General features: G+C 34.9%; 1 protein-coding gene across 1 annotated transcript in view; it reads left to right on the top strand.

Annotated features, from left to right (window-relative positions):
• Gld (Glucose dehydrogenase) overlaps nt 1-12,994 on the top strand; it is a 95,408-nt gene extending 82,414 nt beyond the window's left edge. The window contains exons 6-11 of the mRNA XM_085950402.1: nt 808-1,069; nt 2,610-2,845; nt 4,780-5,023; nt 7,140-7,404; nt 8,003-8,143; nt 12,884-12,994. Coding sequence (XP_085806528.1) covers nt 808-1,069; nt 2,610-2,845; nt 4,780-5,023; nt 7,140-7,404; nt 8,003-8,143; nt 12,884-12,994 — 1,259 coding nt within the window. The remainder of the gene's footprint in view (nt 1-807; nt 1,070-2,609; nt 2,846-4,779; nt 5,024-7,139; nt 7,405-8,002; nt 8,144-12,883) is intronic.
• Nucleotides 12,995-13,723: the final 729 nt, after the last annotated feature.

The following is a 13,723-nucleotide window of genomic DNA, read 5'->3' as shown; positions in this document are numbered from 1 at the left end:
AATCGAGTTTTGAGATAAACACAAAAAACTACCACAGCACTGTTTTTTTGTAATTCAAAGAAAAGCATTGACTCTCTTGAATAATGAGTCGATTTACATTATTTTTTTAATATACCTATATACCTATCATAATACACCTAAGGCTGCAGACACACAGCACACTATGAGAAATAGAGCTTCGTGATTGGTTAGAAAGTCCTTGATGATAGAACTCACATTATCCATTGAAAAGTCATGTGAAGTCAACTTTGTCAACGATTTTCACATGGTTTAAAGTAACTTTTGGTAGTCAACTATTTTCAAGTACCTATATAGATTAATGCCTTTAGAATCACTTGGTACCTATATGTAATTTAAAATAATGACAAAACTACCCTAAACGCCAATTTTTCGAAATACATTTTTTTACATCAATCGATTTTCTATGAAATTTCTAAAATTTCTGTACAAACCTAAATGCATAGGATTATTTATATTGAATTTAAGAAAATTAATTATGTTATTATTAAATTAATTATTTATTATTGTTATTATTAAATCAAGTATTTATTATTATTAATTTAAAAATTTTAATTGGAAAAAAATCCCCAAAATTAATTGTAATTTGAAACACAAAAAAGTTTTTTTAACATTTCGATAATAGGTACATAAATCGAATTTCGGAAGGTTCGTAATTTCTAAATTTCGCTTTCCTGCACATTTTATGGTTTGGCGTGTAGGATAGTTTAGAATTGAATAGACGAAAATTGCAAAATGTGAGTTATGATTCTGGGCTGTTCATAATTATTTTTTTATAAAAAAATCCAGGATATAGAACCACCGATCTGAACGGTGAGACGCGCGCTGGCTTCGCTATAGCGCAGACGACCAACCGCAATGGGTCCCGATTAAGTACTGCACGCGCCTTCCTCAGGCCAGCACGCAACCGCCCGAATCTGCACGTCATGCTCAACACTACGGGCCTGCGCGTGCTTGTCAACAGAACCACGAAGGCTGCCTACGGAGTCGAGGTCCTGGACTCGAAAGGAGTGGTGAAGATGATTTTGGCGAATAAAGAGGTTGTTTTGAGGTAAGTTGTAGATCAGATAGGTGCATAATAATACCATATTGATACTCAGATAATAGCTGGAGAAGGGCCAAGTGCACCTTACTTTCTATCAGTATAGTCCGCTGCTAATTAGCAGCCGTCCATATAAATATGACATCACACCCTACGAGGGGGAAGGGTCTGATGTAATGTGATAAATTGTGAAGAAGGGATTAGAGGGGTTGTATAAAATGTGACGTCACAAAACCAACAAAGTGTAACTCATCTTTTTTTCTTTGAATGAAATATTCCGTGAGAACATCAATTGAAGAGTGACATGTCAAACCGGCCTAAGTCTAAAAATCTGATTTTGAGATAATCATATTTTTGTGATTTGTAATTTACCTCTTAATTTTTCGGTACTATAATGTTTGACAATTTCATAGAAAATTCAAAGACTCGAAAACATGAAATATAAATAACATTAAAAAGTATAGTAAAACTTCAAAAAAAATCATTCAAAAATTGTTTTTCAAAATGGCCCTAAGTCTGTACTAAGAACAGTTTGAAACACAATAAAGTAAAGTTGAGTATCTTTTGTGTGTACAATTATGATTGTGTAATAAAATGTGGTCATGGACAGGTCTGTTGGGATGATTAATGAATAAAAATAATATTAAATTTCTTTCACTTTGTTGCATTTTTTGATAAAAAGGAAAACATTGTAACTTTTACAGCATAATATAGGTATTATATAATAACACTACAATGAAGGGATCTTCAATAAAAAAAATAGTATACTGATGTGCACATGAACTTATAAAAAACAAATTCTCTAATATTTCGTCTGACATTTCTAATCTGACGTGTTACAATACCTATTATATTATGGCCGCTTGGAGCGTAAATGTAGCAAAAAGAGTTCAACTACGCATGCGCATTTCCTTAGGCGAGTTTGGAAAGAATCAACCGTTACCTTAGTGCTGTTTTGGAAAAAGGCACATTTCGACATCAAATTGAAGAGACTTTTAGAGGTTTTAGTGAGACTATTATAGATCTCAGCACACTCTATCTGATTCCATCAAAACATGAAAATTTGTAATTTTGGACTAAGGACGGTTTGGAATGTCACTCTTCAAGTACTTTCAACGATTTTGAAATGTGACGTAATTTAGACAAGAAAGATTTTGTGACGAAGATGTTGGGGGAAGGTCAAAAATTCCAAAATCTAAACATACAATTTACAAAGATGCTGATTTTTAGCCAAATAAGATAATGAATGTAGGTATACACGTTTCTTATTGGAGTCCTTTAGTATAAAGTAAGGTATACATCGCATCTCTTCATCTTCTTCGATAACACAATTCAATCTTTCTCATCTTCAACTGCTTTGCTCAAGCAATCCCGAATCTCTAAGTCCCTTTTCCAAGTTTTACCAAGATGCTTATATTTCTGTCAATACTATCCTCCTAGCGACTGGGTAATATTTACATTTGCCAAACTGTATCGGAGAAACCTCAAAATCATGGAAACTAAGGAGTTAACAGGGTTACATAAATGTTATCTGCTTTTCTTCCAACAGTGGCGGCGCAGTAAACTCTCCACAGCTACTCCTGCTGAGTGGTATTGGACCATCAGACGAACTCCGGAGAGCCGGAATAAATCCCATCCACGATCTTCCAGCAGTTGGTAGAAATCTTCACAATCACGTCGCCTTCTTTGTGAACTTCAACATCAACGACACCAATACTGCTCCTCTCAACTGGGCAACGGCAATGGAATATCTGCTGTTCAGAGATGGACTCATGTCTGGAACAGGTTAGGATTCGATTTTGATCATCTTGCTTTGTCTCGATAACACAGATTTTTATATATTGAGGATCCCAATGGGGGGAAGGGACAACTGGACGCCAGGACAATTGGACGCCGCACTGTCGTATACACGTATACAGAACGTAGACGAGGAATTTTAACCAGTTTTTATCTAGTACATAGTAGTTTTAATTCATTTTACTCTTAACATAATGTTTTTTTATTGTGGATTAAGAATTACCATGCCTACGGCTTCATATAAATAATTACAAGATAAAAATAACTTTTTATATACAAAGTTTTAAATTTTTTTTGTTGAATTATTATGCTCAGTATGCTCAAACTTGTACTTGATACGAAGTAAATAAAAAACAAACAAACAAACAAATATAGAATACTGAAATGTCATTTTGACATTTCATTTTGATTTCTATAGTAACGCACGTATATATTAATAATTTAGTTGCTAGGACCACTTCCTTAGCAACCATTAATAGTCTTTTACTTTTTACGGATTTTTCTGAAATAAATTTTTATACAAAAGAGAATTAACTGAAAATGAATTCAATTCTGCTTAAAAATGGCTAAAAGTATTAAAATAATGCATTGACAGCGTGTTCTGATATATTCTAAAAGTTTCAAATGTCTAGCTAGTCGGGAAGTTAGTTAAAAATCGACTGCAAGATTTGTACTGGACAAACAAGAATAAGAGCTAATAAAAACGTTATAAAATAAAAAAAACTCTTCTTTCATTGGAACTTAAACGCATGATTAAATCATTATTTACGTGTGCATATTTAAATTCTCACCAACTATTAAATCAAAATATAATAATTTAAATATAAATAATAATATTAAATATATTTTTTTAAAGTACCTCTAAGTACCTAACGTCTATTTATTTTCGAATTGCGTGGCGTCAAGTTGTCCGGCGCCAAATCGTCCTACACCCCCCCCCCCCCCCAATGGCGTTTTCCGGAAATATCAAAGTGTGAATGAAAAGGAATATCATTAAATTCTATCGTATTTAAGTTTTGTACTATTCCGTTTGAGTCCATTGTTATTTATTATTAGTAGTTACCTACTTATACTATTGACATTATCATTAATTAACTCCATAAATAATTCTTAATACGTTACCCAGTGCCGCTGTTTTTCCAATCGCACCCGGGGAATAATAGTGGCACAAGTCCAAATTGTCATTTTTGAGTTAAGTATGCAGAAATGTTCCAAGATATCATTTCTATCCGCACAAATAGCGGCATAATTCTTAAAAAATATAATGGTGGCCTTAAAAGCATTTTCGTCATTATCATATTATAACATTTTACTTGAATTCAAGCAGAAATAGTGGCACAATAATCATTGTGCCATTGTTAACCCGGTTAACATTCAAAATGAGATGACTTAAGTGTGCCAACTTCACGCTGTTATAAAGTAAATTTTAAAAAAAAAACCTATTTAACACACCAAAATAAAATATTCAAACTGCTCTCCTGCAAAAACAAGTTTTTCGAGTTGTGCCACTATTATTCCCCGGTGCCTATTGAATGTATTATTAGTGATTAGGTATTTAATTATCTATTAGGTAGGGTTTTTTACAAACACTTCGACTATTCATATGTTTTTAATTTTTATAATTGATCATTGACTTAATAGGTAGGTAATAATGTGTTTACCTACATTATTCTATTAATTTATTATATTTTAAGTTAGAATGAACTGTATTTTGTTGTCAGTGTGTATTTACCATTGGTGAGTGCGCATAGTGCCCGAAGATGCAGAAATACGAAACCTGGGATCTTTTCTATGAATAATTATTTGCTGACCTAATTGATATTTCTTGGGAACAATAAAGTTTCATGATGATTAAGACTCTTATACCTACTTACTAGTAGATACTTCTACCGTATAATATTATTGTTTACATTTGTATTCAGGAATCTCTGAAGTGACCGGTCTGGTGAACTCAAAATACGCCGACCTATCCGTGGACAATCCCGACCTCCAGTTCTTCTTCAGCGGTTTTCTGGCGAACTGCGCGAGGACTGGTCAAGTCGGAGAAAAGCTTGACAACGGTACTCGCATGATAACCATCGTGCCAACAGTTCTTCATCCAAAGAGCAGAGGATATTTGACGCTGGCCTCAGCCGATCCACTGCAACATCCGAGGATATTTGCAGGGTAAGCAATCTATTTAGAGTTGTTCTCTGTTTCGGACATTATTCCTTAATGCTGACGGACGGCATCTTTAAAGAATCATCATTGATTTCATATTAACTCTTCATCATTATGACTATGGGGTTTAATGATGTCCCCTCTGCTGACAGTCTACAGCATGGCCCCCACATCCTGAAGCGGGCCCCTAGGCTAGGATCTTTGGCGCCCCCCCTATCTATTGCTAAGGATAAAAGCAATGTGACACTCTACAGTAGCGTTTTTCAAATGGTGTACGCGGTAAAATTAATGTGTATATTTAGTGTTTTTTTTTTAATATATCCATTTGAATTATGGGGTTATCGAGTATCGATACACAATTAAAAATTGTATCCTACAACCACATAATTGTAAATAAAAACATTATTTTAGGAAAATAGCGTCGCAGGCGACTTTTTTTATTATTCAAGCAAATTTGTGATGTGTGTTTATCTCACTTATCTGGACGACTCGCCTCGCCGGGCCCCTCCTGAGCCCGGGCCCCCAGGCTAGAGCCTTGTCACCAGTGTCACCTTGTCTACAGTGTGACACAAGCTATCAAACTTTTGGATCCACTCTAGACAATGTACAGTGCTCCTAATTTGTGCAATTTATTATTTTTACATGAATTTCAACATCTCTGTATCCAGCTCTCGGACATATGCTCAAAAGTTTGTATTTATACTTTTGCATGACAGCAGAAAGTAGACAACATTATAATAGACAATATCATAGAAATATTCTCAGAAACAAAATCACATTTCAATAAATGAATACGTGTATTAATTAAGGCGCTAAGTACCAAAAAAATAAAAACTGACATTTTTATAGAAAAATGTTCTACATACTCGTACCAACACCAATAACTTCAACTATAGTCTAAGTGCCTCAAGCAAGTCAAAAAAATACAGCAAAATAATTAAACCTGTCGACGTTGTAAGTCCGTTGGCGTGTTTTATTTATAATGGTATAAGTAGCACTGCAGTTCTCAACGGCATTCAATATAAAATAGCTGACGATGGTGTGTTGACACTTGCGAGTTATAAATTCCTAAAATTATAGAAGCTGCCGTGATTGCTTCACACTGTAAAACTACATTTTTCAAAAGGTCTGCTTCATGAAATTTTACTGCAATGACTCGGTATTTTGTAACTACAGGCAATACTACTTTTTGGTACTTAGAGCCTTATTTAATACACGTAGTCAAATAGTTATCACTAAATAGGCACCGGCAGAACTTCAATCCGATCGGTGGATTAATGGCGAAGGGTCACAAAATATGTGACGCAGGTCTCAGCAATATATACTCCGTGGTTTGGATTTGTTGTCACTCACATTGAGAAGAAAGATGTAATCCCTCCAAAGGATTAGTACGTCGGAATCTATATTAATATTATCTTTTGCATTGGGGCAAATATGGTGATTTTCGTAGATACGCCATACTGTCGTTGTTTAGCTATTCAGTTCTATGATCAGTGACTTCCCTAGACAAAATGCCGCCCCTAGGCAGCGCCAAAATGCCGCCTCATTTTTTATCATCCTTTCATGAGAAAATATCTAAGAAATGTGTTGTATGGTTACTAACAAAATATATACCACTAAATCTAATTTAAATGCCATCTCTGCTTCAATAGACAATATTGCGAGTCCACGGTTTCCAATACATTTAAAAATACACCTGACAAATTCCAAAACTCACGAGTAACCTGCAAAAATATTAAGATAAATTTTAAATTAGGTAAGTATGTACCTACCTATAATTCGTAAATCTGCACGTGTCATTGCTGGTCATCAAGGACGTGATGTCCAAGTACAACGGAAGTAAGCTAGACATCGTGAACCCGACAAAAAAATACAGTCCTGTTAAACCTTGTATGTTAATTAATACATTTTGTTTCCAACCAATGAGCTGAATTTTTTAATGGAACGATATTTCCGTTATTACGTTAAGTTTAGGTAGCTATATTCTAAATATACCTAATGATTCTTCTCGATTTGCCGCCCTTCGAGTAACTGCCGCCCCCAAACGACGCTCAATCTGCTTACCCCCACGGGACGTCACTGTCTATGATCATTATAAAGTAACAAATGTGTATTCTTTCAGCTATTTAACCCACTCGGATGACGTGAAAGTGTTGGTCGACGGCATCAAATTCGCCTTGAGGCTATCTGAAACTGCAGCGCTGCGTCGCTACGGCCTCCGATTGGACATGACTCCCGTTCCTGGGTGCGAGAAGATCAAATTCGGCTGCGACGCTTACTGGGAGTGCGCTGTGCGAAGAGCTACTGGGCCAGAAAACCACCAGGCTGGTAGCTGCAGGATGGGCGCGCCTGGAGACCCGAACGCTGTCGTCGACAATCTGCTGCAGGTAAAACTTTATACTTGCATACAGTCGTTCAAGGCACACCTTATTGTTCCCACACACATTTTTTGGTATAATAATGAGTAGGGTGACTGAGATAAAAGATGTGGGTGCATTGTATGATGCAAAGTTCTCTTTCAATCAGCATATTCTTAACATCAGTACTAGATCTAGCAAAATGCTTGCTTTTGTTATGAGGGTTTCAAAATCATTTGAAAACGTTCGAGTGCTACGTACATTATACGTATCATTTGTGTTGAGTATTTTTGAATATGTCAGCATTATTTGGAGTCCTAACAGGTCCGTCCATGCAAAGTTGGATCGAGTCCACAATAGATTTCTTAGATTTCTCTACTTACGGACATACGGATTCTTTCCTTATGATAATGATAATAAAATGAATGTGTCGACTTATTTTCTTCTGGGTATGCTATCAATGCAATCCTTCAAACAGTCTTTGCAGGCACCTAGAGGACACTGTCCCATGATAGGGGATATATTATGAAGAAAGCTCATGGAAGAGGCTGGAACCCGCCTTAGATTGTTAAGCCACTGATAATGATGATGGTATTAGAATGTGAATTAATGTTTTTTTTTGTGATAGGTTCAAGGAATTGACCGTCTCCGTGTAGCAGATGCCAGTGTGATGCCGACCGTTACTTCAGGAAACACAAACGCCCCCACAATCATGATAGCTGAGAAGGCAGCAGACATGATGAAAGCAAGATGGATGGACCCTCGATTGGTACATAATATTGATATTCTTTGACATTTTTTAATTACTCGATTACTTCTAGGAATAGTCAGCGACGATGTTATTTGACGCAGATGATGCAATCGATTAGTCAAAATACCAATTGAAAAGGGGGCGTAGAAATAGTTTAAACAGTCATTCAATTATTAAATTTTATCAATATCTTAAAACAATGCATATTTCATAAACATTGAGTACCTATAGAATAGGTAGGTAAGTACCTACCCGGTGATATCCCGTGGGAGTAGGGAGGCCATGCGTTGCATAGGGGCGGCGAATGAATGAACCAGGGAACACAAAATTTGGTGTTCACTGGAAATATTACGAAGCATAAAACATCACGACAACAAAACTGTTGGTTTATTGCAATACCGATTGAAATACATAATGTGTATTTTTATATAGGTTTATCACACAGGCATAATTTTCACAATGGTACCTCCATACCTGTCAGTACTACAAGCCTTACCGTACCTAAATTCATCGTCATAAAGTTTAAGAGTAGTTTCTGTAGAAATGTTCTAATTCTGATGGTATGTATGTCAATTTAAAGATTTTTGGTGTTCTGACAAATTTTCAGATACCTAATTTTAAATTAAAAATATAAGGGGCGGCATGCTACGTCGCTTTACCTCAGGATGTCACCAGGAAACACAGAATTAATGGGAGCTAAAATACCTAACGGGTGTTGAGTAACAAGCATCCGATCTCGAGTGTGGAAGAATATGGGATAAACTTAAACAAGTGTCAAGAAAATGCGTTGTCCTTCGTTCTGACAACTGCTCTCAATTTGTGCACTGTTGCTCATTCAATGTTGGTGTATTTGAATGCTGGAACACACACTATTGCACGCAGTGTTGCCAACCGTACTATAATTATAATATTTGTACTATAATTTTCGGCTAAATTTCAGCTTATAATTTTAAAATACTACAATTTTGAATAATCGGAAAAAAAAGTCGGCAGTAGATGAATAATACCGCTAAAGAAAGCCCTTTTGCCAAAAAATAGGGTGACGTTAATTATTTTACATTTGAACTTTGTCTAAAAAAAACGAGACGTTAATTACTTAACATTTGAATTTTGTCTAAAAAAAATCGGTGCGTGTACGTACTCTGCTCTGATTTCCCAAGTCTCAAAAGACGAGCCGTTAATTACTTGACTTGGATTTTTTTGAAAATGCAGAAAAGTATTGGTCATTCAACGCGTACTATATTTTTTGCCGAAATACTATAATTTTGGAGGCTCTGTACAATTCCATAATATTAACCAATTGTATAATTCCACTTTGAAAATATGGCAACACTGATTGCACGTCTATAATGTGTTTCATTTTCGTATGACACTCGCACAGTCCAAATGCATTGTATTGGGGTATAGCCTATCGGAATTATATTTATTAATCTGTTCTATGATGCGGACCAAAATTACACATGTCATAATGTAATACAGTTAGTACTGCTAAGACGGTAAGTCACAAAAGTGAAATTGTTCAGGGGAGCACTTTTAAAACTGCTTTGAATGGTAAAATATAACAAATGAGACAGACAATGATGGTTTTTTTTATTTCAGTATAAAAAACATAATGTTCTTAATTTTTTTTATATGTTATATAATTTAGCCAAATGAAAAACTTTAATAGGACAATGAAGTAGGTACTTAAGTCCAAACTTTAATATCAGAATGAAGTAAGTCCAACATTTTTCATATATTGTAGTCGATATGATTGTCTCGACTTAGAAGCGTAATGCGATAACTCACTCTGCTGCATTCTGCTTCTACAGGGCAGAGGACTTACTGCACAGATTTATGATTTATCTTTAAAAGTAGGTACCTACAACATTTTTGGACTTGTTGCAATCTGCTTCTCATAGATATTAGTCTCATTTAAAAATTGGCACCAATACATCATTTTCTAAAAAAGTGGACTTACCGCCATCTGCTTCTGACCCCCAGTACTACTACTGCGAAATTCTGTCTTGTATTTTTGTAGTCCCATTAAAAATTCTCGATATCTCGTTATTCTCATTGATGATTTCTCGAGAAGTGAGAATCTTATAATTTCTAGACTTTCTTCTGGAAATTTCATTTTCTTTGGACACTCACACATTCAAAATCCTGCGTCAAAATGTTTGTATATTGGGGGTATTATACCCTATCGGAATTATATTTATTAATCTCTTCTGTGGATGTCAGTACCTACCCAAAGCATAACAAAATCCCAGCAACTAACATCAAAGGGGCGCTTAAAATAATACCCACTACCCAGGTAATTTATTATTGTATCATCACTGTCGTCTTCAATAATACCTAATTATTTTTAGTTACAGGATGCGATTCTAGGAAAGAGAGACATTGAGTTTTTTACTAGGTAGGTTGGTAGATGGAGTTTATGGTTTTTATTTTATTTTTTATCGTGGTATTCTCAAATTCAGTAATTTTCTTTGGCCTCCATGCCCTGCTACCTTCTATCTCTGGTTCTTCTTCTTCTAGGTTCTCCATGAGGCTTGTAAAATAATATTCTATTTCTGTACAGTGGTAATTACCCCGGTTTAACCAATACTAACCTATGGATAAGTCTCTAGGCAATAAGAGGTTAATATTATTCAATGAGACTTATTTCAATGCTGAAAATATTTTTAATAACTGCAATGATTTATGAGTTTATTATTGTTTTTATGTTTTTTTCAGCTCAAATATGTAACTAATCTGATAAAAGTTTATTTTATTAGTAATATTAAAAAACATTTGGAAATAAGCCCTTTTGGTAGGTATATGAAACCTTTTATAATAATTATATACATGCGGTAATAAGTCATTTTTATGGTGTAAGGTGCATTACAAAAAGACTGATTTCCAAAATATGTGTGTACACATCTATGCATGTTTTTTATCACATTAATGGCCAAAATTAACGAGGTTGGCTTATAATGAATGGGTCTCAGCTTTGAATCCTGGGTCTGGCAAATACACATCGGTTTTTCAATACAATTTTTGACAAAACCGTTAACTTGAAAATAATGCAATTTTTTTATATAAGTAGGTATAGAGCAGTGGTTCCCATGTGCGGCCCTGGTGATTTTGCTGCGGTCACCAACATCATTTTCAGTATTTAATTTAATTAACTGGGCTAACGTTAAATATGCGTTATTGGAAAGAGTAATGATCAAGTACTTAAAAACCATTTTAATAATACCACGGTTGAACAATTTTGGTCGAAGTTATACGTTGACCAAGAATCAAGTCAATTCAAAGAATTGGCAACTATTGCTTTATTAATATTATCGATTTTTCCTACTACTGTATACTGTGAAAATGAAAATGAAAAAAAAAATACAAAAATCAGTGTAATGTACTTCATAAAAAAACAAATATCGAAGCCACTTGAGAGATGTAAACTTTGAAGCAGCCATGTGGCTCGCATTGGGAAAAAGTATTGAGGAATTTCCATTTGCATTATTTTAAAATAAATTATATATGTCCTAAAATGTTCAAATGTCTTTTATTAAATGGACTTGTCTATAAATAAGTTGATCCATTTTTAGTAATTAAAATTTAGCTTTAATTTTTTTAATGACAACAAAAGTGAAATTTGGTGCAGCCACCAGACGTTTCCATAGACCTGTCAATGTCAATTTTGCGGCCACAGTTAAATTTCACGTGAGAACCCCTGATATAGAGTATATAAAATTTAACCATTACTTTCAAAATAATGCATTTTTTCATATATATATATACTCTTGAGCAAGTGGCTGACATTCTATTCTCATAAAAAGCAAAAATCTGTTAATACAAACCTCTACCCTATGGAGGCCCATATGATCCTATTAGAATCAGACATGGTCAAAAGAAAAAAAGAAGAACAGCCAAGCCAAGAATGCACAATGAAACTTAGTCTTTTCACTTGATTCGATTCCTGCCCTGCGTTGTAGTTTTTTTCAAAGACTTTCTCTACTCTAATAAGTATATATCTTAATTAGTGTTTTCATATTTGGTTCGATAAAGAATGTTGCATTCTCAAATCTTGTGAACTATTCTATACATATATTGTCAGATGGGTTTGAGACATTTAAAATCGTGGATTAAAGTTATCTTCACTTGGGTAAAGTAACCTCTGTTTACAGTACCTGGTTTAAGATGGCAGCACAGAAATTATTGGAGTAGGTAATGAATTTAAATAATATTTGAGACTTAAATCAGCTTAGGAATGGCATTTCGAACCTGCTTATGCTCGTTTCTTTGCTGAATATGTCACTGCCTAATGGTTAGCGCGGCCATTTTATAATTTATCACCTTGGGGGCATATGTCAGCCAAGTAAGGGTTCCGCAAGATTTTTTAAAATCTCTCAAGTGCTTCACCAACCAAAAAAGTTAGATAATACTACATTATGTATATATGATTTTTTCTCTACGACACCCCTCTAAGCAAAAGTCACTGCATGCCACTAGTGTCAATGCATTGTCCAAATGTTCTTTGGAGGAAAAATATTAAATTTATTGTTTCAAATACGGCGGGGAAGAGGTTATTAATATAATTAACACAACATGTAATATAATAAACAAAAACGTCAACACGTTTGTTGGTATGACTTTGTGTGATATTAGTTTCGCTATCATTCGTCATTAAGAAATTATATTTATAATAATTGCCCCACGTTGGGCGCCATATAAATATATTTTACCTAGAAATTTGCAAAAAATTTTATGTGCGTTTATTTTTTCCAATTCCAGATACCTTATCCAATAGACAACTCGGGCGGAGCACTGAATGGAATCTTCCAGAACAGCGAATTCCAACCGCACCCCGCTTCTCTTGTGAGGCAATGGAGATCGTGGAAATGAGGCATTACGTTTAATAGATATCCACCACTATCTATAAATAGATTTAATTAATTAAAGTGTTGTACATAACTGTAAGGACAAGACCATTTAAATATTATGACGATACAGTGGATGTATCGAGGTTAGCAAAATAATTCAGAAAACAATTAGCAAAGTGAAAGATTTCATATTTTTGGTTTTTTAATTAACTTTTCCTTTTCTTTGAGCACATTACTTTAGATCTCCAAGAATCCCGGCTAGATGTGTGAAAAAAGTTACTTTTTCTTTCCATATGACATCTCTAGTTCCCGTCGCTCGCCAGTATTTGTTTCTACCCAGGACATGCCAGCACCCCCGTAGCTCCGTAAAATACACGTTGTGAACAAATTGTATCATTATCCAAGCCATCATTATCAGTTGGGGTCTACCCACTACCGGATAAAGGCCCCCCTTATCTCCTTCCATTCAGAGTAGATTTAATTTCGCTTGTCATCGCCATTCTCAATCAATTCGCTTTAAGTTGGTGCTGGTTATTCATTCTCCAACCGACATGCTAACCCATTGTCATTTCAGGTGTCTATCAACCAGCACATTGCATACTCACGTTTGCTTTCTTAACCTTTTCTATACCTTACGATATAACTATGGCAGTATCTGATAGGCTGCTGATTTTTAACGACACACGTTGAATTTAGAGAAATCGCTGTAATACCGATAATTTGTGGCTTAATTTCATAATTATTCAAACAG

The sequence above is a fragment of the Rhyacophila brunnea genome, unplaced genomic scaffold, assembly GCF_057557595.1.
Source record: "Rhyacophila brunnea isolate RB1 unplaced genomic scaffold, BYU_Rbru_1.0 scaffold_23, whole genome shotgun sequence".
Classification (NCBI taxonomy): domain Eukaryota; kingdom Metazoa; phylum Arthropoda; class Insecta; order Trichoptera; family Rhyacophilidae; genus Rhyacophila; species Rhyacophila brunnea.
The sequence above is the reverse complement of the archived record's forward strand: the minus strand, read 5'-3'. Positions and strand labels throughout refer to the sequence as shown.